Source organism: Heterodontus francisci, chromosome 19 (genome assembly GCF_036365525.1).
Source record: "Heterodontus francisci isolate sHetFra1 chromosome 19, sHetFra1.hap1, whole genome shotgun sequence".
Lineage (NCBI taxonomy): Eukaryota > Metazoa > Chordata > Chondrichthyes > Heterodontiformes > Heterodontidae > Heterodontus > Heterodontus francisci.
The window spans coordinates 55467033-55494664 of record NC_090389.1 but is presented as its reverse complement, the minus strand read 5'-3'; the positions used below and the strand labels follow the sequence as shown (position 1 = coordinate 55494664).

At 42.1% G+C, this 27632-nt stretch overlaps 1 protein-coding gene across 1 annotated transcript in view; it reads left to right on the top strand.

The window, feature by feature from the left end:
* The window catches only part of atp6ap1la (ATPase H+ transporting accessory protein 1 like a), a 60931-nt gene extending 35886 nt beyond the window's left edge, over window positions 1-25045 (top strand). The window contains exons 8-10 of the mRNA XM_068052318.1: window positions 14495-14545; window positions 16256-16499; window positions 20938-25045. Of these exons, the coding sequence (XP_067908419.1) occupies window positions 14495-14545; window positions 16256-16499; window positions 20938-21162 (520 nt within the window). The 3' untranslated portion in view covers window positions 21163-25045. The remainder of the gene's footprint in view (window positions 1-14494; window positions 14546-16255; window positions 16500-20937) is intronic.
* The last annotated feature ends 2587 nt before the right edge of the window (window positions 25046-27632 follow it).

Here is a 27632-nt window from a genome sequence, read left to right as displayed (position 1 = left end):
CGGGAGGTTTAGAGGGGATTTGAGGAAAAAAAATTTCACCCAGAGGGTGGTTGGAATCTGGAACACACTGCCTGATGAGGTGGTAAAGGCAGGAACCCTCATAACATTTAAGAAGTATTTAGACAAGCACTTGAAATGCCATAGCTTACAAGGCTACGGGCCAAATGCTGGAAAATGGGATTAGAATAGTTAGGTGCTTGATGGCTGGCACAGACACAATGGGCCGAAGGGCCTGTTTCTGTGCTCTATAACTCTATGACATTGTGTGATCACCGTGGGCCAGAGACCAGAGCGTCTCCTACCAGGAGGAGAAGTAACACAGCTTGACCTTAAAAAAAAGTGACTCCAGCGAAAGAGAGAGAAGAAAAACAACATCCAGCAACTTGTGTCCCAGCAAACCAGAAAGCATGTGCCCTGCTGTAGAATCCAACATGTACACTAGACAGCAGTGACTAGAAGTGATCTCACGTCTTCAACTGAACTTTCAATCAAGAGAGAAATCTACAATCATCTCAGACCTGCGTCCAACAAGGACTCAATTTCCAAGAGAATTCAACAGGTGACCTTCCCCCGCCCCTCCCCACTAAACATTACTTTCCCTTTTTCACTCTCTATCTGTCTCTTGTGTGTCTGTGTGCGAGAGAATGCATGAGTGCATGTGGTTGTGACAATTTCGAGATGAGGCATATTGATCAAGAAACAATTGATTTTCTGTTTCAAACTTACAAGAAAACCTGTTGCTGTCTGTTTATTTGAAAAATAAAATACCAAAGGAGTTAAACCCTGATAACAAAACACACTTGCTGTGGTCAGGTGGGGAGTTGAACAGTGGGAACTGTATAAGGAATTTTAAGCATCCACATTTCAAAGGCCTCTATTTTCTTCCACATATCTTTACTTATTGTCCAGGTTTCTGAGGCATACAGAAAAGTGGATAGAATGTAGCATCTTATGAGTTTTTCCCTTGCTAAATGCTTGAGCTTTCTTGTCAACCCATCTTCACAAATTACGCCTGGCTATCTCTATCCTTCTAACTTTGGCATCGCATCTACCATCTTATGTTATAATTTTTCTTAAATAGACAAACTTATTTACTTGTTCCAGTGTGACACCATCCACTTCAATCTTCACTCTGGTTTCTCCTAATGTATTCCTTCTAATTACCATTGTTTTTGGCATTTTGGTGTTCATAATCAATATTCTAAACTTCTAGATTTTACTTGATCTACGATATTTTGTCGGGCCTCTTCTGATTCTGCAAGTAGCGCGATTTCGTCAGTGTACTGCAAGTTTGTTATGTTCTTACTACCAATTTTTACACCTGGAAGTGTAATTCTCTGAATATTTATTCAGTGTACAGATTGAATAATTTTGGCGACAGTACACAGCCATGTCGTACTCCTCTTTTCATTTGAAACATATCTGATTGTCCATCTTCCAGTCTGATGCTCACTATTTGGTCCCAATGTAGGCTCTGGGTAAATCTCACATCTTTACTGTCAATGTCACATTTTAGCAACATGTCAATTAGCTTTTGGTGAACAAACACAATCAAATGCTTTTTCATAATCTATAAAGCATATGTAAATGTTCTTGTTTACTTCTAGATGTTTATGGAAGATTGTTCTTAGGTTAAATATTCTCTCTCTTGTTCCTACTCCAGGTCTAAATCCAGGCTATGTTTCACTAATTTCAGTTTCAAATGTATTATTATTTCTTTCTATTATGATTTTCAAGATCATAATGAGATGACTCATTAAACTTATAGTTCTAAACTGATTGCACTCCATTGCTTTAGGTTTCTTAGGTATCTTAATGAATAATGAATGTCTCAAGTCACTTGGAATGTATCCTTTGGTATATGCTTGACCACAAATTTCTGTTATCACTTCTAATTCTGTTTCTCCAAGGGCTTTTAGATGTTCTATTGGTACTTCATCTATGCCTGGAGCTTTTCCTGTACTCATCAAATTCAAAGCATTTTTTACTCTTGATTTCATAATGTTTCATCCTTCCTTTGCCTCTATATCTTGAGGACTCCCCTGATTTCGATCATCGTTAATTTCACATATATTCTGTCCATCTTATCGCTACTGCATCCCGTTCAAACAATATTTTACCATCTTTGTCTTTTCTGCAACCAATATCTGTTGTTATCCCTTTCTTTCTATCTGTCAGAGATTTCACCTTCTGATGCATAACCCTCATTTTGTGATTTCTTTCCAGCTCCAATACTTCATCACACATCGCGTTATACCATTTCTCAGTGCCAAAATGCATTCTTTATTTTCTTTTCAATTTCATCATACTCAGGTGTGTTTCTTTTTTTTTTACCCTTTCTTCATTGCTAAAATCTCATCTGTCATCCACTCCTTGGGCTGAATTTTTCCAGCTCGCCGATGATCTCGGCAGCAAGCTTCAGAAATGGCACAGTGCATGCACGAGTTGTGCGCCACGGAATCACTACGATATGTAGCACAGCGGCTCATTTACATGGAGGGGGTGGAACGCCCACCCCGATGACATGGAGGGGGGCTGGGTGCTCCATCCCCGGCAACGGTGTCATTTCTAAAGGGCTTCCAGCCCATACGGTTAATTAACATGTTTAAGGGAACAGTCACTATAAATTTAATTTAATACATGTAATAGATTATTAAAGCCCCTGTCCCAACCCACTAATGACTAAAGACTTTATTGATTGCTCTTCCCCCCCCCCAAAAAAAACTTTTCTTCCAATCCCGACCTTCCCCCCTGAATTTTATTCACTTTCATCTTCAACCCCTTCTCACCATCCCCTCCACAAATCGCAAGACTTTTCCCCACTCCCCCACCACCCTGAAACCTTAACTCCATCTCCCTCCTCACCAGTGTTCTGCCTCGGATCTCTGAAGGTGCAGGAGTTCCGGCAACCGGCCAGAATATCGGAGCAGGATGGCCGTTGCGACGAGTTAAGTATCAATTCATTCATTAACATTTATTTCTATATTGAAATGATGTTCCTGTCATCGTGCGGTGGGGGGCCGCTACGAGGCCTTGTCGTTGATTGTAATATGGGGCGGGGCCTTCCCGGTGTCAAGGCCCTTGGCGGGCCTCTCCTGGAGGTATTTTCCGGGCCCCACCTGCCACAACCCCTGACGTTGCAGTGGGGGGGGGGGGATGCGAGGCTAGTAAATTCCAGCCCCTTATCTCTTTCTTTTCCATATTGATCATATTTCCTTCGAAGTATTTTGTATACTCTCTTTCATGTTTTTCCATTTGTTTTCTGTTTCTTGTTCTGAGACCTCTGTTTGTTCTGATTCCTCAATCCTGAGACATTCATACTTTTTTTCACTTTTAAGTGTGAATACCTCTCTGATTTTCTCATTCTTCAGCATGTCAAGTGGTCACACATCTTTTTCTTTGTTGGTATTTTCAGTCTCATCTTAATATGTGCCATCAGGAGACAATGATCTGAATTTATATCTGCGCCGAGATACGTATGAATGTTCTTTATACTGTTGCTAAAACGTTGTTTCACCATCCCATAGTCTATTTGATTTCTATACACCTCGCCTGTACTTTACCAGGTGTACAGTCTTTCTGGTTGCTTTAAAAAGGTGTTTGTCATCATCAGATCATTTTCTTGACAAAATTGTATCAGTCTCTCTCCTCTTTCATTTCTTGATCCAAGGCCATATTGACTGATGGTCCTTCACCGACTTTAGCGTTTAAGCATTGTGTTTTAATTATAGTCAGCAAGATTATTGAGATGTGATTCAGAGAAAAACGGATAGGGAGAATGGAAAATAATTTTAAGCATGTCTTTCAGGTTCAAATTGGATCCTTTGATTTTAGATTCGTAAGTTATTTAAATTTCAGAGGGTCTCACATTAAAATAGCAGAGGTTTCCTGTGACACATATATTCTGTTGTGAAAAGATTGATTAATGTGCAAATTGTCTTTCTACATTTTAGCAGACAGAATTGTATGTTTTTCACATATCATGAAGTTTGTCTATGGTATTTGATTGTATTTATGCACAGAATATTTTTTGACTTGCAGATGCAATATCTTATATTAATTAGAAAGTTGAGCAGGATATTATTTTGATTTGAAATGGAAAAAGACATGAGTGCTGGCCAAATGTTGGTTTTGATACCTACTGCAGTAACTTTGGAACAGTGAATAGTTTTTTTTACAAAAGCTAGTGGTTGCTGAAAAACATTTGCACAGAAGAATGAAAAGTTACTTGAATGAACTTAGGCTGAATTTCCCAGCCCACTGAGATTGGCTAGGAGGCGGGAGGGCTGGCAATATGACGGGGGAAGGCATCGGGAGGAGAGCCAGCAGCGGGAACCCTGGTAGTGGTGGGCAGCCAATTGTACCACTTAAGTGGTCAATTAAGAGCCACTTCCCACCACTGTGGGCATTTTGCCTACGTTTAGAGGGCCCACCACCACATGGGGAGACCGCCAGGTAAACCCTGGCAGCCTCCCAGTGGGTTCTAGGGAGGGGCCGTCCTTGATGAAGATAAGGCTAGAGATCGTGAACTAACAGAGAGGGTGGGGGTTCAGGTGAAGGCAGATTTAGAAATCCAAAGAGAAAGGTCAAGGCATTGGAACAGTATAGCATTGTGGGTAAAGACAAGCAGAATGGGACAGGAAGGGGCAGAGAGTTTAACAAAAATTGTGCATCAGTGAATGTCACTGCAGGGAATGGAAGTTAAAAACTGAAATTAAAGGTTCTTTATCTGAATCGCGAAGCATCTGCAATAAGATAGATGAACTAGTGGCACAAATAGAGGTAAATAGAAACATTAAAAAATAGGAGCAGGAGTAGGCCATTCGGCCCTTTGAGCCTGCTCCACCATTCAATACGATCATGGCTGATCATCGAAACTCAGTACCCTGTTCCCGCTTTTTCCCCGTAACCCTTGATCCCCTTAGCCGTAAGAACGATATCTAACTCTTTCTTGAATATATTTAATGATTTGGCCTCAACAGCTTCCCGTGGTACAGAATTCCACAGGTTCACCACTCTCTGGGTGAAGAAATCTCTCCGCATATCAGTCCTAAATGGCTTACCCCTTATCCTTAGACTGTGACTCCTGGTCCTGGACTCCTCCGTCATCGGAAACATCCTTCCTGCATCTAGTCTGTCCAGTCCTGTTAGAATTTTCTAGGTTTCTATGAGATCCCCTCTCATTCTTCTAAACTCAAGCCTATGCGACCCAATCTCTCTTCATATGTCAGTCCTGCCATCCCAGGAATCAGTCTGGTGAACCTTCAATAGGTTCAAAATGATTTAGATCTAATCGCCATTACAGAGACATGGTTACAAGGTGATTAAGGTTGGGAAATAAATATTCCAGGATACACAATATTTCGGAAATACAGACAGAATGGCAAAAGGGGGAGGGGTAGCCTTGATAATAAAGGATGACATAAGGACATTAGTGAGAAAGGATCAGACCTCAGAAGATCATGAAGTACAATCAGTATGGGTGGAAATTAGGATTAGCAAGAAGAGGAGACAGTGGCGTAGTGGTATTGTCACTGGACTAGTAACCCAGAGACCCAGGGTATTGCTCTGGGGACATGGGTTCAATTCCTACCACAGCAGAAGGTGGAATTTGAATTCAACTAATACATCTGGAATTAAAAGGCTAGTCTAATGATGGCCATGAAACCATTGTTGGTTGTTGTAAAAACCCATCTGGTTCACTAATGTCCTTTAGGGAAGGAAATCTGCTGTCCTTACCTGGTCTGGCCTACATGTGACTCCAGACCCACAGCAATGTGGTTGACTCTTACATGCCCTCAGAAATGGCCTAGCAAGTCACTCAGTTAGGACAATTAGGGATGGGCAATAAATGCTGGCCTGGCCAGCGACGTCCGCATCCCATGAATAAATTTTTTTAAAATCAGCAAACATTAGTGGGAGTAGTTGATAGGCCCCCTAACAGTAGTCATACCATTGTACAGAGCATTAAACAAGAAATTATTGGAGCTTGTAACAAAGGCAATGTAATCATTTTGGGGGGATTTTAATCTTCATATCGACTGGGACAATGAAATTGGCAAGAGTGGTCTAGAAGATGAGTTTGTAGAACGTTTTCAGGAAAGTTTCTTGGAGCAATACTTTGTGGAACTGACTAGCGATAAAGCTATCTTAGATCTAGTATTGTGTAATGAAGCAGGGTTATTTAGTAATGTGATAGTAAAAGATCCACTGGGAAATAGTGATCATAATACCATTGAATTCCATGTTAAGTTTGAAAGTGACATACTCCAATCACAAAAAAGAATCATAAACTTAACGCCAATTACATAGGTATGAGGGGAGAACAGGCTAAGATAAATTGGGTAAATAGACTAAAAGATATGGTGGTAAATGAACAGTGAGAAACCTTTAAAGAAACATTCAAAATCACAGAAAGTTTACGGCGCGAATGAGGCCACTTGGCCCATCGTGTCTGTGCCGTTCAACAAAATTACATTCCATTGAAAAACAAACATTCAGCAAGAAAGACCCATCTGTGGCTCACTCAGGAAGTTAAGGATAGTATTAGATTAAAAGAAGAGGCTTACAATGTTGCAAAAAAAGTAGCAAGTCTGAGGATTGAGAGTGTTTTAGAAACCAGCAAAGGGCCACCAAAAAGTTGATGAAAAAGGAAAAAATAGAATGAGTAAACTAGCTAGTAATATAAAAACAGATTGTAAGAGCTTTTATAGGTATATAAAAAGAGAGTAGCTAAAGTAAACATTGGTCCCTTAGAAGCAGAGACAGGAGATTTATCATGGGCAATGAGGAGATGATGGAGGCATTGAACAAATATTCTGTGTGTCTTCAAAATAGAAGACACAAGTTTCAGACCAAAAATAGAGGGTAATCTAGGGGCTAAAAAGAGTGAGGAAGTTAAGGAAATTAATATCAGCAGAGAAAAAGTATTGGAAAAACTGAAGGGACAAAAATCCAACAAATCCCCGGGAGCTGATGGCCTACACCCTAGGGTTCTAAAAGAAATAGCTGCAGAGATAGTGGATATGCTAGCTATTATTTTTCAAAATTCCTTAAATTCGGTAACAGTCCCATCAGATTAGAAGTTGGCAAATGTTACACCGCTTTTCAAGAAAGGAGGTTGAGAGAAAACCAGGAACTACAGGCCAGTTAGCCTAACATCAGTCATTGAGGAAATGCTGGAATCTATTATTAAGGAAGTCTTAACAATGCACTTAGAAAAGCACAATATGATTAGAACAAGTCAACATGGTTTTACTAAAGGGAAATCCTGTTTGACAAATTTATTAGAGTTTTTTGAGGATGTAACTAGTAGCGTAGAACAAGCAGATGTAGTATACCTGGATTTCCAAAAGGCATTTGATAAAGTGCCACACAAAAGACTAATAGGCAAGATAAGGGCTCATGGAGCTGGGGGTAATATATTAGCATGGATAGAGGATTGGTTAATGGACAGGAAGCAAAGAGTGGGCATAAACAGGGCATTTTCAAGTTGGCAGGCAATGAATAGTGGAGTGCCGCAAGCATCAGTGCTGGGGCCTCAGCTATTTACAATCTATATTAATGACTTTGATGAAGAGACAGAGAGTAATGTATCTAGGTTTGCTAGTGATACAAAGGTAGGTGGAAAGGTAAGCTGTGGGAAGGACACAGAGAGGCTTCAGAGATATAGGCAGGTTAAGTGAGTGGGCAACAAGATGGCAGCTAGAGTATAATGTAGGAAAGTGTGAAGTTATTCACTTTAGTCATAAGAGAAAAGCAGAATATTTTTTAAAAGGTGTGAAACTTGTAAGTCTCAAAGAGACTTGGTGATACTCGTACAAGGAACGCTCAAAGTTAACATGCAGGTGCAGCAGGCTATTAGGAAGGTAATTGGCATGTTGGCCTTTATTGCAAGGGGATTGGAGTACAGGAATAAAGAAATCTTACTAAAATTGTACAAGGCTTTGGTAAGACTGCACCTGAAATACTGTGTGCAGTTTTGGTCTCCACATTTAAGAAAGGGGATATACTTACATTGGAGGCGGTACAGTGAAGGTTTATTAAATTGGTCCCTGGGATGAGGGGGGTGTCCTATGATGAAAGGCTGAATAAATTGGGCCTATACTCTCTGAAGTTCAGAAGAATGACAGGTGATCTCACTGAAACATATAAGATTCTGAAGGGGCTGGATAGGGTAGACACTGAAAGATTGTTTCCGCTGCTTGTAAAATCTAAAACACCGGGGCACAGTCTCAGAATAAGGGGCCGATCATTTAGGGCTGAGATAAGGAGAAATTACTTCACTCAAAGGGTTGTGAATCTTTGGAATTCTCTACCCTTGGAGGGTTGTGGATGGTCCATTGTTGAATAAATTTAAGGCTAGGATAGACAGATTTTTGGTCTCTCAAGGAATCAAGGGATATGGCAAGCAGGCAGGAAAATGGAATTGAACCTAAGATCAGCCATGATCGTACTGATTGGCGGAGCAGGCTCGATGGGCCATATGGTCTATTCCTGCTCCTTTTTCTTGTGTTCCATGATCCACAGAGAGGTCCCCCAGCAGCAATGTCCACTCCATGACAAAGGCGGCGCCAGTGCACCACAAACCTTCCCCCAACCTGGGCACCACACTATAGGAAGGATGTGATTGCACTGGAGAGGGTGCAGAGGAGATTCACCAGGATGTTGCCTGGGCTGGAGCATTTCAGCTATGAAGAGAAACTGAAAAGGCTAGGCTTGTTTTCCTTAGAACAGAGAAGGATGAGGGGAGACATGATTGAGGTATACAAAATTATGAGGGGCATTGATAGGTTAGATAGGAAGAGACTTTTTCCCTTAGCGGAGGGGTCAATAACCAGGGGGCATAGATTTAAGATAAGGGGCAGGAGGTTTAGAGGGGATTTGAGGAAAAAAATTTTCACCCAGAGGGTGGTTGGAAACTGGAATACACTGCCTGAAGAGGTGGTAGAGGCAGGAACCCTCACAACATTTAAGTCGTATTTAGATGAGCATTTGAAATGCCATAGCATACAAGGCTACGGGCCAAGTGCTGGAAAATGGTACTAGAATAGTTAGGTGCTTGATGGCCAGCACAGACACGATGGGCCAAAGGGCCTGTTTCTGTGCTGTATAACTCTCTGACTCTATGATTCAACCCCAATCACTGGAGCCTGCCTGCCTGGCCATGGCTTCCACCAAGCTTACACCTCTCTTCGAGGACGTCCAGGCGTTGAGGTACCCTGCCATTGAGGCGCCCTCTCCCTGGTGATGCAGCCTCAGCATTGGCAACCGCTAATGGTGGCGCTGCTGAGTGACCAGCCCTCTGACTGGGCTGGCAGCTCTTCCGGGCAAGCCGTTGTCCTCAATTGGCGACGGCCTTTTAATTAGCCACTGCTGACAATCTGCAGGTGGGACTTCACCATCACCCAAAAAATTAAGCCCAAGGAAACAGAAATATGATGAAGCTGATGCCGGTATATTATGAGTGCATTATTTAGAAGATTGAACAAAATTAGACAAGAGTTATTGTCTTGCAAATCTGATGATAACCGTATAAGAAGCAGTCAAACATGATGTGATGGAATGGCAAGATGTAACATCAGGAACTGTCTCATTCCACATGTGTAGAGATGGGAAAGTATGCGGAATGGATATAATTGCATTAGAAGCAGTTCAGAAAAGGTTCACTAAATCACAGAATCGTTACACCGCAGAAGGAGATCATTCAGCCATCATGTCAGCACTAACTCTCTGAAAGAGCAACTCCCTCAGTTCCATTCCCGTCTTCTCCCCATAACCTAGCACATTCTTCCTTCTCATATAACTGTCTAATTCCCTTTTGAATGCTTCAATTGAACCTGCTTCCACCACGTTCTCAGGCAGCGCATTCTAGACCTTAATCACTCGCGGCATGAAAAAGCTTTTCCTCATGTCACTTTTGCTTCTCTTCCCAAATACTTTAAATCTGTGCCCTCTCCTTCTCGATCCTTTTACAAGTGGGAACAGTTTCTCTCTACTCTGTTCAGACCCGTCATGATTTTGAATACCTCTGTCAAATCACCTCTCAGCATTCTCTTCTCCAAGGAAAACAGTCCTAACTTCTCCAATCTATCTTCATAACTGAAATTCCTCATCCCTGGAACCATTCTCATGAATCTTTTCTGTACTCTCTCCAATGCCCTCATGTCTTTCCTCATGTGCGGCGCCCAGAAACTCCAGCAAGTTGTTAAACATGATTTTCCCTTAAGAAATCCATGCAGTCTTTCCTTAATTAACTCACATTTGTCCATGTGACTATTGATTTTGTCCCAAATTATTTTTTCCCACCACCGAAGTTAAACTGACTGGCCTGTAGTTGCTGGGCTTATCATTACATCCTTTTTTGCACAAGGGTGTAACGTTTGCAATTCTCCAATCCTGTGGCACTACCCCTGAGTCTTAGGAAGACTGAAAAATTATGGCCAATGCCTCTGTGATTTCCACCCTCACTTCCCTCAGTATCCTTGAACGCATCTCATCCCAGCCGTACTGCTTTATCGACTTTAAGTACAGGCAACCTATCTAATACTTCCTCTTTATCAATTTTAAACTCCTCTAGTGCCTGATTTACCTCCTCTTTCAATATTGCCTGGGTTGCATCTTCCTCGGTAAAGACAGATGCAAAGTATTCATTTAATACCTCAGCTATGTCCTCTGCCTCCATGTGTAAATCCCCTTTCTGGTCCCTAATCGGCCCCACTCCTCCTCTTACCACCCTTTTACTATTTATATGCCTATTGAAAACATCAAAATTTCCTTTAATGCTAGCTGCCAGTCTCTTTTCATGCTGTCTCTTTGTTTCTCTTATTTGCTTTTTCACTTCCCCTCTGGACCTTCTGTATTCAGCTGGTTCTCAATAGTATTTTCTACCTGGTATCTGTCATAAGCACACTTTTACTTCTTTATCTTAATCTCAACCTCTTTTGTCACCTAGGGAGCTCTGGATTTGTTTGCCCTACTTTTCCCCTTCGAGAGAACATACCCTGACTGTGCCCAAACTATCTCTTATTTGAAGGTAGCCCACTGTTCATCTACTGGTTTTCCTGCCGGCTTTTGACTCCAATTTAGTTGTCCCAGTTCCATTCTTATTCCATCGAAGTTGGCCTTCCCCCAGTTAATTATTCTTACCCTGGATCGCTCTTTGTCCTTTTACAGTCAGCCTAAACCATATGATACATTGATCACTATCCCCTAAATGCTCTCCTACTGATACTTGATCCATTTGGCCCACCTCATTCCCAAGAACCAGGTCTAGCAGTGTCTTCTTTCTTGTTGGACTCGCAACATACTGTTGTGAAAAATTTTCCTGAACACACTCTAGGAACTCTTGCCCCTCACACTACTATTATCCCAGTCTATGTTTGGATAATGAAAGTCCCAAATTATAACTACCCGATAATTTTTTCTGTAATTTCCTTGCAAATTTGTTCCTCCATGTCCTTCCCACTAAGCTGGTGGCCTATAGACAACACCGAGCAATATAACTGCACCTTTTTTGCTCCTTGGCTCTAGCTAAATTGATTCTGTCCTCAACCCCTCAGGGACATCCTTTTTCTCCAGCACTGCATTGCTCTCCTTAATCAATACCGCCACCCCGCCCCCTTTTTCCCTTTCCTGTCTTTCCTGAATACCTTGTATCAAGGAATATTTAACACCCAGTCCTGCCACCTTTGAGCCAGGCCTCTGTTATTGCCAGAACATCATATTTCCACATGGCAATCTGTGCCTGTACCTCACCAGTCTTATTAACCACACTCCGTGCATTCACATACATGCACATTAACCCTGATTTAGACTTCATTACTTTCTCCCTTACTCTGACCCCACTAATAACTTACTATTCCCTACTCTCGTGTTATCTATCTCCCCCAATATCCTGTGCACCTTGGTACTCCTCTCTAATACTTGCACCCCAGACAAGTTACCAGTTTTGCTTCCCTCCAATCTTCCCTCCCATCCCCGACAATTTAGTTTAAACCCTCCCCATCAGCACTAGCAAATATCCCTGCGAGGATATTCATCCCAGTCCTGCAAAGATGCAACCTGTCCTTGTTGCACTGGTCCCACCTGCCCCAGACCCAGTCCCAATGTCTCAGAAATCTGATGCCTTCCCTCCTCCACCAGTTCTCCAGCCACGTGTTCAATCACTCAATTCTCCTATTCCTATGCTCACTTGCACATGGAACTGGGAGTAATCCTGAGATTACTGCTTTTGAGGTCCTGCTTTTTAATCTCCTTCCTAGCTCCCTAAAATCTGCTTTCAGGACCTCATTCCCCCTTCTTACCTATGTCATTGGTACCAATGTGGACCATGACCTCTGGCTGTTCACCCTCCCCCAGAAGAATGTCTTGCAGCCTCACCGTGACATCTTTGACACTGGCACCAGGGAGGCAACACACCATCCTGTAGTCACATCTATAGCTGCAGAAACGCCTGTCTGTTCCTCTAACTAACGAATCCCCTATCACTACTGCTCCTCCACTCCTCTTTTTGCCCTCCTGTGCAGCTGAGCCACCTGTAGTGCCATAACTTGGCTCTGATTGCACATCTCTGAGGAACCATCATCCTCACCAGTATCCAAAATGGAAAACTGATTAGCGAGTGAGATCATATCAGGGACTCCTGAGGGCGGCACAGTGGCGCAGTGGTTAGCACTGCAGCCTCACAGCTCCAGGGACCCGGGTTCGATTCTGGGTACTGCCTGTGTGGAGTTTGCAAGTTCTCCCTGTGTCTGCGTGGGTTTTCTCCGGGTGCTCCGGTTTCCTCCCACAAGCCAAAAGACTTGCAGGTTGGTAGGTAAATTGGCCGTTATAAATTGTCACTAGTGTAGGTAGGTGGTAGGGAAGTATAGGGACAGGTGGGGATGTTTGGTAGGAATATGGGATTAGTGTAGGATTAGTATAAATGGGTGGTTGATGGTCGGCACAGACTCGGTGGGCCGAAGGGCCTGTTTCAGTGCTGTATCTCTAATCTAATCTACCTGCCTGGTTCTCTTCGACTGTCTGGTGGACACCCATTCCCTATCTGCCTTCATACTCCTAACCTGTGGTGTGACCTCCCTAAACGTGCTTTCCACATAGTCCTACGCCTCGCGGATGCACAACAGTGACTCCAGCCAAAACCTGCAGCTCAAGCTTCTTCAGTCAGTAACACTTCCTGCAGATGTGTTTGTCCAGGACACATGGTGCGTCCATGACTTCCCACATGCCACAGGCCTACATTCCCCTCAGCAGAGCTGCCCTACCATACCTTATCTTCACAGACTATTTATTATAAGTGGAATAGCTTATCAGGTACTCACCAAACAGCGCCTTCCACTGCACTGAAGCAGGAATCAAAAACTGGAGGGTTAAAAAGTAGAAAAAAAAGTAGAAAAATGGAGCACCTCCTCCACCTTCACCAACCTCGCCACTCACCAAACTTGAATCTCTACACTCAGGTTGCAATCTGCACACCATTTGCAGGCTGCACCCAGACCTCTGTATTTATACCTTTTGAAGCTGAAACTGCAGCAACCCGATTTGACTGGTTAGCCACTTAACTAATCAGCTACTCTGCAGTAGAGCCTGTTCATCCCTGCCTGAGACTGTAAGAAACTTACTTTACTTTCTTAACCCTACTTTATCTAGAGGGTAAATCCCAGGCAAATGCTAACTGCAGACCAGACTTCTATAAAGATAACACTAAGTCCCCACTCACCAAACTTGAATCGTCACACTACTAATTTTGGGGATGAAGGGCTTATCTTATGAAGAACCGTTGAACGGGTTGGGCCTATATCCATTAGAGGTTAGAAGAATGAGAGATGATCTTATTGAAACATATAAGATCCTTGATAGAGTGGATACCGAGAGGATATTTCCTCTTGTGGAGGAGACTAGAACTAGGGGACAATTAATGAATATGAGGTCTCCCTTTTAAGACAGAGATGAGGAGAATTTTTTTTCTCTCAAAGGGTCATTAGTCTGTGGAATTCTCTTCTCCAGAAAGCAGTGAAGGCTGGGTCATTGAATTTATTCAAGGCTGAGTTAGATAGATTTTTGATAGACAAGGGAGTCAAGGGTTATGGGCAGCAGACAGGAAAGTGGAGTTGAGGCCACAACCAGATCAGACATGATCTTATTGATTGGCAGAGCAGGCTCGAAGGACCGAATGGTCTACTCCTGCTCCTAAGTCCTATGTTCCTATGTGAAGAAGGGTTGCGGGGAGGGCAGGAAAGAGGAGATACCTGAACTTGGATTGTTTGACATCAATAGCAAATGTGAATAATTGAAAATGTTGCATTGTCTACCAGTGTCATTCCCTACTTTGATATGCACCTAAATGCATCTTACAAATTATTTCCAACATGTTCAATGATGAATTCAATGTTATCTGAATTTACCATTTTTAAATATAAGCCTTTTCCCCTTATATACAATGTGAAATACGGGCTGGTTCTTCTTGTTTATAATTCTACTTTATCACATCCAGGCTTTCCCTGAACTATGGTGATGTTGGGAATCTAAAGCAACTTGCCATTAGGTAAGGATTATTACTTAGGTACTAAGTACTCTTAACATTCCTGCTGAGCCCAAACAAGCTTTTGATGATTTGCAATCTGTTTTATAATTTAGTATATTGCTCTTCTTTCTAGCATTCCATCTGTTTCAAATGACAGACATTAGATTATAGATTTTTTGGCACATATTATAAAGATGATATATACATATATTATCAGACAGGGGACTTATGGAAAGATGCATTTGTGTGAGATCCAACATATAATCTATCAATTTAGATGAACACATTTTAATAATGCTCTATGAATGACCTTTAATCCAGATTACATCTCAAGGATGTCTTAGTCAAAGCTTTGGGACTTGGATGACTAGCTGGTCAACTGGTCAGAGATGGAAGAATTTAAATAAGAAATGGGGAAAACTTTAATTTTTTTTAACTACAGACTTTTTAAATTAGTGGAGGTAAATTTTGGTGTTATAATGGAGAGCATCATCCAGGACATTTCATGGTGGATTTACATCTGTGTTTCCTAATAATTTTGGTCAGCCTTTTAGTTTGAATGTGGGGTGGAGGTACATTTGATTCTTGGCTCTACATGCATCTCTGTCAGATTGCAAGAGAGAGCACCTCCTGTATTTTAGTGGTGTGTCTATATGTGTTTGTGGATAGTTATGCAGCCCCACACAGTGGCATATCAGAATCAGATTTCAGCTTTGACATCACTTAAACATTAGAATCTCTGAAGCCAAAGACTAAAACACCCTGGACATTCAACCCCAATAGTAAGGGGTTAAGGCTCTATAAAATATACCATGGTATTTTCCAGTTATAAACTTTCAACTGGTTCTTGGTGTACTTGTAATGATTACGTCATAACCCTTTTCATTCACAATAATTTTCTCCTCTTCCTTCTTCTTCTAAACACAATGACTCTTTGTTGAGATACAGCTCCACAAATGTTAATCATTCTTCAATACCATATCCAAGTAGCCATCAGTGAACAGTGGCAGGCAACTCATCGATAGGAAACATTGCTGAGCTCAATCCTATCCTCTGTTGAGGCACTGCATGCATGTGTCTCCCAGCTGAGGTTGGTGGAGAGGGAACATAGGCAATTTCCCCCTTCATAACCCAGGGGGCTGTGTCCAGTTGTGGCATTTCTACCACCAATCTAAGATCACCCAAATCAGCACAATCCAAGGATCAAACCTGGTACATTCCAAATCTATAAGACTCAGCTACTAGCTAGATAAATTTGCTGGGCCACTGTGGCAGGGGTGGTAGTGGGGTTGGGGGTGGAGGGGAGGTTACAGTATAGTTTTAATCCTTCCATATAGATGTCCTTTCATATCATGCATTAGCACAAGGTAATTACTATCAGCAGAAAAAAAACAATTAAGTTAACAGTATATATGGCTATCCCAGATTGATTTCACAGCTGTTAGTAGGGTTTAAATATTTATCAACCTCAACTGAATTCCTTGATCAATTTACTGCCTTGTATAGGTGAATTGTATTATCATTCCAAAGTATTAATTCTCTAATTATGACATGACAACTTGCACCAAAGCAACACTGGCGTTGTTCATAAATCAACATAACTCTTATTTGTCCAACATTATGGTTACTCAATTCTAATAATGTAAATATGTATTGCATATGCAAAATTTAACATTTGAAATGTTTTGTGGCCCTGCCATAATCTTTAGTGCTTCTATTGTCTAATTATAGGTTTGAAATGTCAAATAATTACCACAAAACCTCTGTTCAGAACTGGTTTAGCCTGGATTTTGTGCAGATCTTCCACAACAATTCATTACAAGCAATGTTCAATGCATCTGAAATCTATGCTCCAGTTACAAATTCATACCACTGTCAATACATCAGCAGCCTACAGAAACATGAAGCGCTACTGGTGCCCAGATCCAAAGAGGACACTACAAGATTCTGGCATATCACCTTTGTGGAGTTTCAGGTACAGTTCATGTCAAAAAAGCAAAACAAATATGAAGGATTTGTGATTATTCCACCAAGAAAGCTCCAAGCTTGTGCCATTCAATTGAAATACATGTTATATTTGCTCAAACCATTGATCAGTTATAGCACCTTTACCATCATTGGCCAAAGTTGTACTCGATATGGTTAGGATTTCATGGACAGTACATTCAGACACCGAAAAGATGCACCACAGCGCATCCTGAAGCATGACTGCTTTATATTCTGCTACTGTAAAAAGTAGAAGTTTCCTCAAAAGTAAATAAAGAAAAATCTTCTTTATTGTCAGAAAAAGCATGCCAGACCCTATCTCAACCCCTCCACTGCTGAAACCTTATTCAATGCTTTCATCATCTCCAGACTTCACAGCCGGGATTTTATCCATGCGACAGGGTTCTCGATGTCCGGCAAAAGCGATGCCGAGAATCCTGCGTCACCTCTTTTGTTGGAGGGCTACTGAATCAAGTGCCAGTTAGGCATTTAAGTGGACAGTGGCGGGCCGTCCACGAGATCAAGGACACCGGCGACGGAAGTCCAGTCCTCTGACAGCTACTGGCCAATCAAAAACCAGCAGTTCTTTAACTTTTTATTCCCAAAAATATACTTTATTCATAAAAATCTGTAAAAAAAAATTACAAAACAGTCCCAAGTTGACATTCCAGAAAGTGCAAAAGAAATCAGTTTTCTTCAATACAGAACGTGAGTTGCCTCACAACCCTTTCATTCCATTTTACATACAATGTACATTTGCATTTCACAGCAAAACCATATTTTGGTGCATACAGCCTGAGGGGTTTTACACAGGTTCCTGCCCCCTGTTCACTATGGCGGGAGGACCTTAAACAGTGGCCTTTCCCCATTGACCCTTTGCGGTGGCTGCCCCAAGCTTTAGTGCGTCCCTCAGCACGTAGTCCTGGACTTTGGAATGTGCCAGTCTGCAACACTCGGTCACGAAAAACTCTTTGCACTGGAGGACCAGCAAGTTTCGAGCAGACCAAAGAGCGTCTTTCACCAAGTTGATGGCCCTCCAGCAGCAGTTGAAATTTATCTTGGTGTACGTCCCTGGGAGCAGACCTGTAGAGCACAGACTCAGCAGTTCTTTAACTGAGCGGCACCACTGCAGAGGCGGTGGCTGCTGCCAGTGGAGCACCCAGCTGAGGCCCAGGAGTGGGGGTGTATGGGGATCAGTAGCAAGGGCAGAGGGGTGTCTGTCAGCGGTGACAGGGCCGTCTGTCGCTCGGCTAATTGCGGCGATGGTGGGATGAGGCCCTTAATTGGGCATTCATTGCCCAGTTGGGGGCCTCAACTGGCAGCAGGGCTGGAAAGCCATTCACAGGCTTTCTCGTCCCTGATTTAATTTTGGCGGAGGCAGGAAGGTTGCAGGGTCCCTCCCCACCACCATCTCACCTGATTATATGCTCACCCCACCTCCAAACCTGCCGCAAGGGACACCATAAAATTCCTCCACCACCCCCTCCCCCCCCCCCCCCGCCCTCCACCAACTCTAATGCTCTCCTTGCTGCCCTTCCTATTCTCCACCCTCAAAAAATTTCAGTTTGACCAAGCCTCTGCTCAAATATCCTTTCCTGAACAAAACCCCAGTGGCCCATTAGTCCCCTCCCCACTGACCTATACTTTTGGTTAACACATTCAATTCAGAATCTTTCGTCATATATAAATTACTCCTTAAAATCTTATCCCAAATGTTCCATTCCCTGACTCTGTGTTTCTGTGCTTTTGAAATTCTTCTGATGGATGAATTTTCAACTACTTGTGTCATACTCTTTTGAACTCCCTAAACTTCCCCACCTTTTAAAACCTCAAGACGTATCTATTTGACCAAGCTTTTGGTCACTCATCTAATCACTTCATTCTGCTCAGTATCTGTTTTTCTTATGCCAAATTGTGGAATATCATTTATTTACCTTGAGGATGCCTTATAGATGCAAGTTACTCTTGTAAGGGAGATTCACTACTAGCTGAAGATCTCACAGTAGCATTGGTGGAGGCCTTAGGGCAGGATACATGCCCATTCCGTAAGCTACATTGTGAGTGGAGGGTAGAGAAAGAGGAACGGGGAGAAAAGCCCCCCACAAATATTGCTGTAGTATGCGCTGGCCTCTTGTACACCATTCCCCCATTCACCCTAACACTGGCGGCCATGTTTTCATCCATGTTGGACACCTCATTCTGAAACTCTCATCAAAAAGTCCTTTGCCGCTGCAGCTTCCTGTTCTCCTTTAAGATCCTCTTTAAAAGCCATCTCTTTAACCAAGTTTTTGATCACCCCTCCTAATATTTTCCTTTGGCTCAGCATCTGTTTTTTTGATTAAACTTCTGTGAAGCACTTTGGTATGCTTTTCTACATTAAACAAACAAGTTGTTGTAATATGGTTTGCTGGCACTTCCTTAACTACCTTCCACAACAGTGTGTACAAAAATATATATTTATCTACATCAAATATTTGAAGATGAATTTTTGTGGCTAGAGACAGCATGTGAAGGGTTAAAATAGCATCTTTCTCAAAAAGCTCTGGGTTCAGGTTGGCTTCAGTAGGTTCCACAAAGTGCAAAGTATCAGGAAAAGCAGAATATGATGTTGTTTAAATGGCCGGAGCCATCTTATTCAACCGCTTCCTAGCCATTGTGAAAGACTGAGTTTTCACTTATTATTGAATATTAGTCTTGGTATTAGGATCTTTTCTTCAAAAGTGTCTGCAGAGGTGGTCCCAAGCCATTTTGGCATAGACCAAAGAATCAGGCCCATTGTGGGGTAGTTGGTTTGATTGACTGCTGTGTCTAGTCCATGAATAGGGTACAGGGTCATTGGCCATAATCCTGCAAAATGACTTGGTGTCGGGATTATATTGGACTTCAAGTGATTATGCCTCCGTGAAGCACTTTGAGAATTTTTTCCATAGTAAAGACAAGTTGTAACATGGTAGACTAGAGAATTGGATTAGTTTAGAAGTACAACATGTTTCACAAAGTGAGTTTTTGTTTTATTTTTTTATTTATTTATTTAGAGATACAGCACTGAAACAGGCCCTTCGGCCCACCGAGTCTGTGCGACCATCAACCACCCATTTTATGCTAATCCTACTCTAATTCCATATTCCTATCACATCCCCATCTGTCCCTATATTTCCCTACCACCTACCTATACCAGGGGCAATTTATAATGGCCAATTTACCTATCAACCTGCAAGTCTTTGGCATGTGGGAGGAAACCGGAACACCCAGAGGAAACCCACGCAGACACAGGGAGAACTTGCAAACTCCACACAGGCAGTACCCAGAATTGAACCCGGGTCCCTGGAGCTGGGAGGCTGCGGTGCTAACCACTGCGCCACTGTGCCGCCCATATTTTTCTAATCTATATATGGAAAAATTGAGTGATATCTTAATTATTATGTATTGAAGAGGATGGCATATTAGCACTGTTTGTTTGGTACTTTATACGGTTCATTGCCTGTTTTATTGAAGTAAACTGTTTGGTTTAGAGCCTGAATCTCAGTCTAATAGAATGTATCTTCAACAACAACTTGCATTTATATATCACCTTTAATGACCCATGGCACAAAAATGACAAAAATGGATGCCGAGCCAAAGAAGGAGATTTTAGGAGAGGTGACCAAAATCTGGGCCAAAGAAGTGTGTTTTAAGAAGCGTCTTAAAAGAGATGGGGGGATTGGTGCATAGACGGCTGAAGACACTGCTGCCGATGGTGGGGTGGGGGGGGAATGCACAAAAATATTTGGTCTGCCTTTAAAGAGAGGAGAATCATGAGTCATTTCAGTTATGATCCCTGGTTTTGCTATTGTTAACCTAGATATTGGGCAGGAAAAGCTATGCTCTAAATCATGGGGATCATAAGATTTGCTGACGGGTGTAGTCAATGATGCTGAACTCAAGGAAATATCTAGAATAAAAGCCCAAAAACATGACATTAATTCTTAATACGTTTTAGAAACTAACAAAGTTCCTGTATTTTTTTCCATCCCTTCAAGTTGGTATCCTACTCAGACAGCAAAGTTAGTTCAGCGACACAAATCTTTCTGGTGCTCTCAATGCTGCCATTTTACCCCACCCAGTGAGACATGCATGAAAGATGTATAAATATCACTAAGTAACTAGGTTTCAAATCTGGATCTTTTTCAGCACTTTTGCCTTAATGCTGAGGGACATGCATGTGTATAGATGTAATTCAGTGTGTCTGCAAACATAGATGAATTCAGGCCTACTGTGCACTGGTACTGTACTATTATTCTATCTCCTATGTTAAAGAGAAAACTTTGTAGATAGTTTCAAATGTTACATTAATCAACTGTAATTAGCACTAGTAATAAAAAATTGCTTAATATAGAATCAAAGTTTTATAGTGAGATCATCTTTTCCCTTTTTTGGTATCTCTGCAGATTCAAGGCTTTAATATTAAAGCAGGACAGTTTGCCACAGCCAGAGACTGTGCCTCCTTCTTCACACCAGCTGTCTTGATGGGCCTTGTAACTTCTCTTATACTCGTGCTAGTTCTTGCTTATGCAGGGCATATGCTGATCCACTTAAAAAGGATGGAAGAGTACAATGAATCCAAAAACATTGTTTACAACCCTAAGATGGAAGAAGCTGATTATGCAGAGTAATCACCACCAAGACTGCCCAGAATCACAAATTTTTTTGCCTGCATTTTCCTCATTAGTACTGCCTGAAAATCAGGCAATATTTCAGCGGTTGTATGAGGAGAACCACGACACTTTCCACCCAATCAAAATGCGCCAGGTTTGTGTCTTGACACATTTTCCAGTGGGTTAAATCATTGGTGATAGAAGCATCCACCTTAAACAGGCATGAACTTCATTTAATATTAATCTTGTAGCATGTTGGTCCTAAATATCATTTCTTATAGTTCTGGCATGTAGGGTACCTAATATAAGGAATGTCCATTGAAATGGCTGCTAGATGGCAGTAAGTATTCTAAAGGTCACGAAAAAGGCAGCGTAATGTAAAGGTGAATGTATTTTAGCCACTTTTTAATTCTTTTTTCCTGTTGACACTTAGACTCTGCTGAGCCTTGTGTCAGTTAACTATGTACTTTTCCCCCAGCACCACCACAGGCACCAACGGGTTTCCCAATAGGAATCATCTTAGATGACATGCCTGGAGAAAAATTAAGCCCTACAGAGGGATCCGAGCAGTACAGGCTGTGAGAGTTTTTTTTAACCAGTTCACTAACTAGAAATCAGAAGCAGAAACCCTGACTAATCTTTCTCCTCTGTAGCCCAAGCACAGAGTCAAGAAAAGCTAACAGCACAAACTAGGAATAAATCCTGCCGTTGAGCGCCATTGCTTTGCGCTGACTGCAGAATCTGGGCCAATAATTTTTATTAGAAATAAAGAAGCTTAAGTGAGCCTACCTGATGAAACATTTTCAAATACCATTGCAAATAAGATACTCAGATTTTCAGACATCAACTTTAGGAAGACCTGTTCTACATACTCACACTGCTGATTATTGCTTCTCACTCTAGGGATCCTGCGAATCATAGAATTAGAAGGCAAGAAAAAAGAACAGAGATCAATGACAAGATTATATAAAATTCCCTTACTGGCTCCCATGTTAGCTGACATTGATAACGGTTTTCTATCCTCAGGTTCTGTCCCTCTTTCCTTCAAATCTGCCATCAACAGCCCGCTCCTCAAAAATCCAACCCTTGACCCCTTCATCCTTGCAAACTACCGCCCCATCTCAAATCTCCCTTTCCTCTCCAATGCCCTTGAACGTGTTGTCGCCTCCCAAATTTGTGCCCATCCTTCCTGGAACTCTATGTTTGAAACCCTGCAATCAGGTTTCTGCCCCTGCCCCAGTAGTGAAACAGTTCCTATCAAAGTCACAAATGGGAGTGGTGCAGTGGTTAGCACCACAGCCTCACAGCTCCAGCGACCCAGGTTCGGTTCTGGGTACTGCCTGTGCGAAGTCTGCAAGTTCTCCCTGTGACCGCGTGGGTTTCCGCCGGGTGCTCCGGTTTCCTCCCACAGCCAAAGACTTGCAGGTTGATAGGTAAATTGGCCATTGTAAATTGCCCCTAGTGTAGGTAGGTGGTAGGAGAATGGTGGGGATGTGGTAGGGAATATGGGATTAATGTAGGATTAGTATAAGTGGGTGATTGTTGGTCGCCACAGATTCGGTGGGCCGAAAGGCCTGTTTCAGTGCTGTATCTCTCTATGACCATGGCAAAGGCAAACTATCCATCCTCATCCTTCTCGACCTGTCTGCAGCCTTTGTCACCATTCTCCTCCAACACCTCTCCACGGTTGTCCAGTTGAGTGGGACTGCATTTGCCTGGTTCCATTCTTATCTAATCGTATCCAGAGAATCGCCATTAATGGTTTCTGTTCCCAATCCTGCATTGTTTGCTCTGGTGTCGCCCAAGAATCTATCCTTGGCCCCCTCCTAGTTCTCATCTACATGCTGCCCCACAGCGACATCATCTGAAAACACAGCATCAGTTTTCACATGTATGCTGATGACACCATGCTGTACGGCATCACCACCACTCTACTATCTATAAATTGTCAAACTGCTTATCTGACATCCAGTACTGGATGAGCAGAAAATTCCTCCACTTAAATATTAGGAGAACTGAAGCCATTGTCTTCAGTCCCCACCGCAAACTCCACTCCCTCTCCACCGATTCCATCCCTCTCCTTGGCAACTATCTGCAGCAGAACTAGACTGTTTGCAACATCGGTATCTTATCTGACCCCAAGATGAGCTTTCAACCGCATATCCACGCCGTCACTAAGACAGCCCATTTCCACTTCTGTATCATCACCTGTCTCCGGCCCAGCCTCAGCTCATCTGCTGCTGAAACCCTCATTCATGTCTTTGTTACCTCCAGACTTGACTATTCTAATGTACTCCTGGCTAGCCTCCCACCATCCGTAAACTTGAGGTCATCCAAAACTCTGCTGCCCATTTCCTAACTCGCACCAAATGCCATTCACTCATCATTCCTGTGCTTGCTGACTTACACTGGCTCCTAGATAAACAATGCCTCGATTTTAAAATTCTCATCCTTGTTTTCAAATCCCTCCATGGCCTGGCCCCTCCCTATGTCTGTAATCTTCTCCAGCCCTAAAACTCTCTGAGATATCTGTGCTTCTCTAATTCTGGCCTCTTGGGCATTCCCGATTTTAATCAGTCCTCCATTGGTGGCCGTGCTTTCAGCTGCCTAGGCCCTAAGCTCTGGAATTCCCTCCCTCAGCCTCTCTACCTCACTTTCCTCCCTTAAAACCTACCTCTTTAGCCAAACTTTGGCGATCTGCCCTAATATCTCCTTACATGGCTTGATGACATATTTGTTTTATAACTCTGATGCACCTTGGGACATTTTATTATGTTAAAGATGCTACATAAATGCAAGTTGTTGTTATGGTTCATTTCTTCAAGTTGATAATCAGAAGTCATAACCAGAATATCTCCACTGCAAAGTATGTTAAAAATGTTCAAATTCAGTTCCTATCTCTGTATTGTTTTCTTAAAAGATGTAACTTTGTGAAAAAAAAATTGGCAATACAGCTTTACAGTTACTTGATTTGTTCTGCTTTGCTTTGTAAAATCACCTGTAGTTCTTTGCATTTAAAGGTAATCAAGAAAAATTAATTCTCTGGTGTGTTATGCCAAAGTTCTTTGAAACTGCTTAAAATTGTAATACTCTAAATGGTCAGTGAGTAATTCACAATGTTTGTGTTTTAGCATGATTAATTTCGATATTAGAAGTCTTTAAGAACCTAATTTTTCAGTTTTATGTTGTCCATTTTTGCTACTTCTCCTCTACAAATGTTTGACTGTGACCCTACAATAAGTAAATGCAGAATGGAAGTATCAAAACAAAATGATGGAATCCCATCTTATCTCACAAATTTTGATAAATTAAAGCAGCAAACTATTTTGCACATCACATATGATTAGAGAGATGTAGAAAGAATATATGTTTTTAGCTACAATCCCCATATTGGAAACCTGATGTGATCCCACCCACTTCCCGCTTTTACTAGAGCGGGTTCCGAGGCCAGCGGGAAACCCCTGTAGAGATGTTGGGTCAGTCATTTAAGTAACCAATTAATTGAGCCTTTAACCCAGAATTCTGGCTTTAACAGACAGTTCTTCCCAAGTTGTGTGGAACTCACCAGGGTCAGCAAGACGAAAGCATAGCAGGAAGTTACTGATCAATGAAAATGACAGGTTGTCAAGCTTTTAAACAGTGAAACTTCACAGTTGCTGCCCTGCGCCTGTGTGAAAGGCTTGTGTTCACAAGACTTGTTCTAACAGCATGTTTTCACTTCTTTATGGTAAGAGAAAGAAATTGAAAGAGCCAGGAAATAGCAGAGATTGAAATTGTCAGAAAACAGGATTGATGTAATAGACTAAGAGAATTATTTTAGTGCTGCATGTAGCATCTCTTTAAACATGTCTCCTTTTTGCTGTTTCACACTGCAGTGTCTCAGAACAAAAAGCAGTTTAACCCTTTGTAGTGCCTGTTGTTGCTATGAACAGAAATGTAAGCATCTTGATTAGTGTCTTTTCTACATATGCTGATTTACATTTGTTCATTATTTTCTTCATAAATGTAAACAAATGTTTTTGCAATAGTGTACTTCTGTTTTTAAACAAATGATCAACAAATGAATACTGCTTTTCTAATAGTGGCCAGTTCTCAATAACTGTTTTTTTAAATTCATTCATGGGATGTGGGTGTTGCTGGCCGGGCCAGCATTTATTGCCCATCCCTAATTGCCCTTGAGAAGGTGGCAGTGAGCTGCCAACTGAGTGGCTTGCTAGGCCATTTCAGAGGGCATGTAAGAGTCAACCACATTGCTGTGGGTCTGGAGTGACATGTAGGCCAGACTAGGTAAGGACAGCAGATTTCCTTCCCTAAAGGATATTAGTGAACCAGATGGGTTTTTACAACATGGCCACCATTAGACTGGCTTTTTAATCCCAGATTTATTAATTTAATTCAAATTCCACCTTCTGCTGTGATGGGATTTGAACCCATGTCACTGAACTAGTAACCCAGAGACCTAGGGGTATTGCTCTGGCACCTTTTGAGTTAATCAATCCATAACAAAGAAACAATATTTTAAGGTAGATGTAAGCAAATAAGGCTGGACTGATTGTGATTACATAAAAGTTATGAGAGCATGAATGTAGTTATTAAAACTACTGTATGTTTATTTTAAGATTGTGTCCACAAAATGGAAGATTCAAAAAAGACTTTCATAAGGAGAGTTTAGTTTTATACATTTTGCATTAAAGATGTATTGTATTTATTTATTTTGACTGTAATTTGCATAATACCACTGTTCAGCTGCTTTGTCAGTTCCCTCTGGCAAATGTTTAGCAGAGAGTTCTTGTTAGCAAGGAGGTTTTGAGAACTTTGAAGCCTTTCAAATGGACACCAGCAGAATGGGAGCCACCGTGAACATTTTTGACACTACCTTGAATGAGGAAATTAATCACCATCCACATGCTGTGGTAGGATCAGTAGGTGCACAGGAGAGACGTGATCAGCAGAAAGGAGACCAATAGAGGGGCCAAGATTGCGGTAGGTGTTCTATTCCAGAAAGCCAGTTAGTTGCTGAAGAACTGATCTAGAGCCAGTCTTTACACACTTTTATATTTATTTAGAGATACACATTACACGCATAAATCTCCTGATCCAACAACCACAGTTTTAGACTGTGTCTATTTATAGGGGCTCAAGTAAATGCCTAGTTGACACCCACCACCTGCATACAATTAACAGCACTACCCATGTGAGAGATTCACCAACAGAGGCTCAGCTTCCCAGATCTATCATATTGTCATAGTAGGTGGTTGCTGACATCTGTGGACTTGTTCAAGCAGACCTGCTCCCTTCGAAACCTGGTGGGCGCCCAGTGCCCATCGCTCTCAAAGTCACCACTGCCCTCAATTCCTTTGCCTTTAACGCCTTAGTGTGCCACAAGAGAAATGTTGAGGGACTCTCAGTCGGCTGTCCATGAATGTACAATTGTTTGCCGGCTTGTTGATTTGTGTCAACACCTTGCTATAACAATAGACAGAATGAGCATGCTACACTCTCGAATTCTCCTCTCTGGCTGGCTTCCCACAGGTACAGGATGTCGTCAAATGAACTCACGTGGCAGTCAGAGGACCACCAAAGCAGCTAGGAGTTTTTAATCAACCACAAAGGATATTATTCCATCAATGCGCAGCTGGTGTGCAACCACGAGGTTCATGCAAGTGTGCGCCAGATTGCCAGGGAGCTGTCGTTGAATGCTTACAGTGCAGAAGGAGGCCAATTGGCCCGTTGTATCCATGCTATATCTCTGCAAGAGCAACTCAGCTAGCCCCACTCCCATTGCCTTGCAAATTTTTTCTCCAGATAATTATCTAATTATGAAAGCCATGATAGAAAGTGCCGCCACCACACTCTCAGACAGTGCATTCCAGATCCTAATCACTCGCTACGTTAAAAAAAAGTTTTTCCTTGTGTCACCTTTTGTTCTTTTGCCATTCACCATAAATCAGTATCTTCTGGTTCCTTACCCTTCTGCCAATAGAGTCATATAGTACAGAAACAGGCCCTTTGGCTGTGCTGGCCATCAAGCACCTATCTATTCTAATCCTATTTTCCAGCACTTGGTCCATATCCTTGTATGCTATGGCGTTTCAAGTGCACATCTAAACACTTCTTAAATGTTGTGAGGGTTCCAGATTCCACCCACCCTCTGGGAACAGTTTCTCCCTATCTACTCTGTCTAGCCCCCTCATAATTTTGAACACTTCTACTAAGTCTCCTCTCAACCTTCTCCTCCAAGGGGAACAGCTTCAGCTTCTGCACTCTATCCATGTAACTGAAGTCCCTCAGCCCTGGAACCATTCTTGTAAATCTTTTCTGTACCCTCTCTAATGCCTTCCTCAAGCGTGGTGCCCAGAATTGGGCACTTTACTCCAGTTGAGGCTAAACCAGTGTTTTACAAAGACTCACCATAATTTCCTTGCTTTTATTCTCTGTGCCTCTATTTATAAAGTGCAGGATCCCATTTGCCTTACTAACTGCTTTCT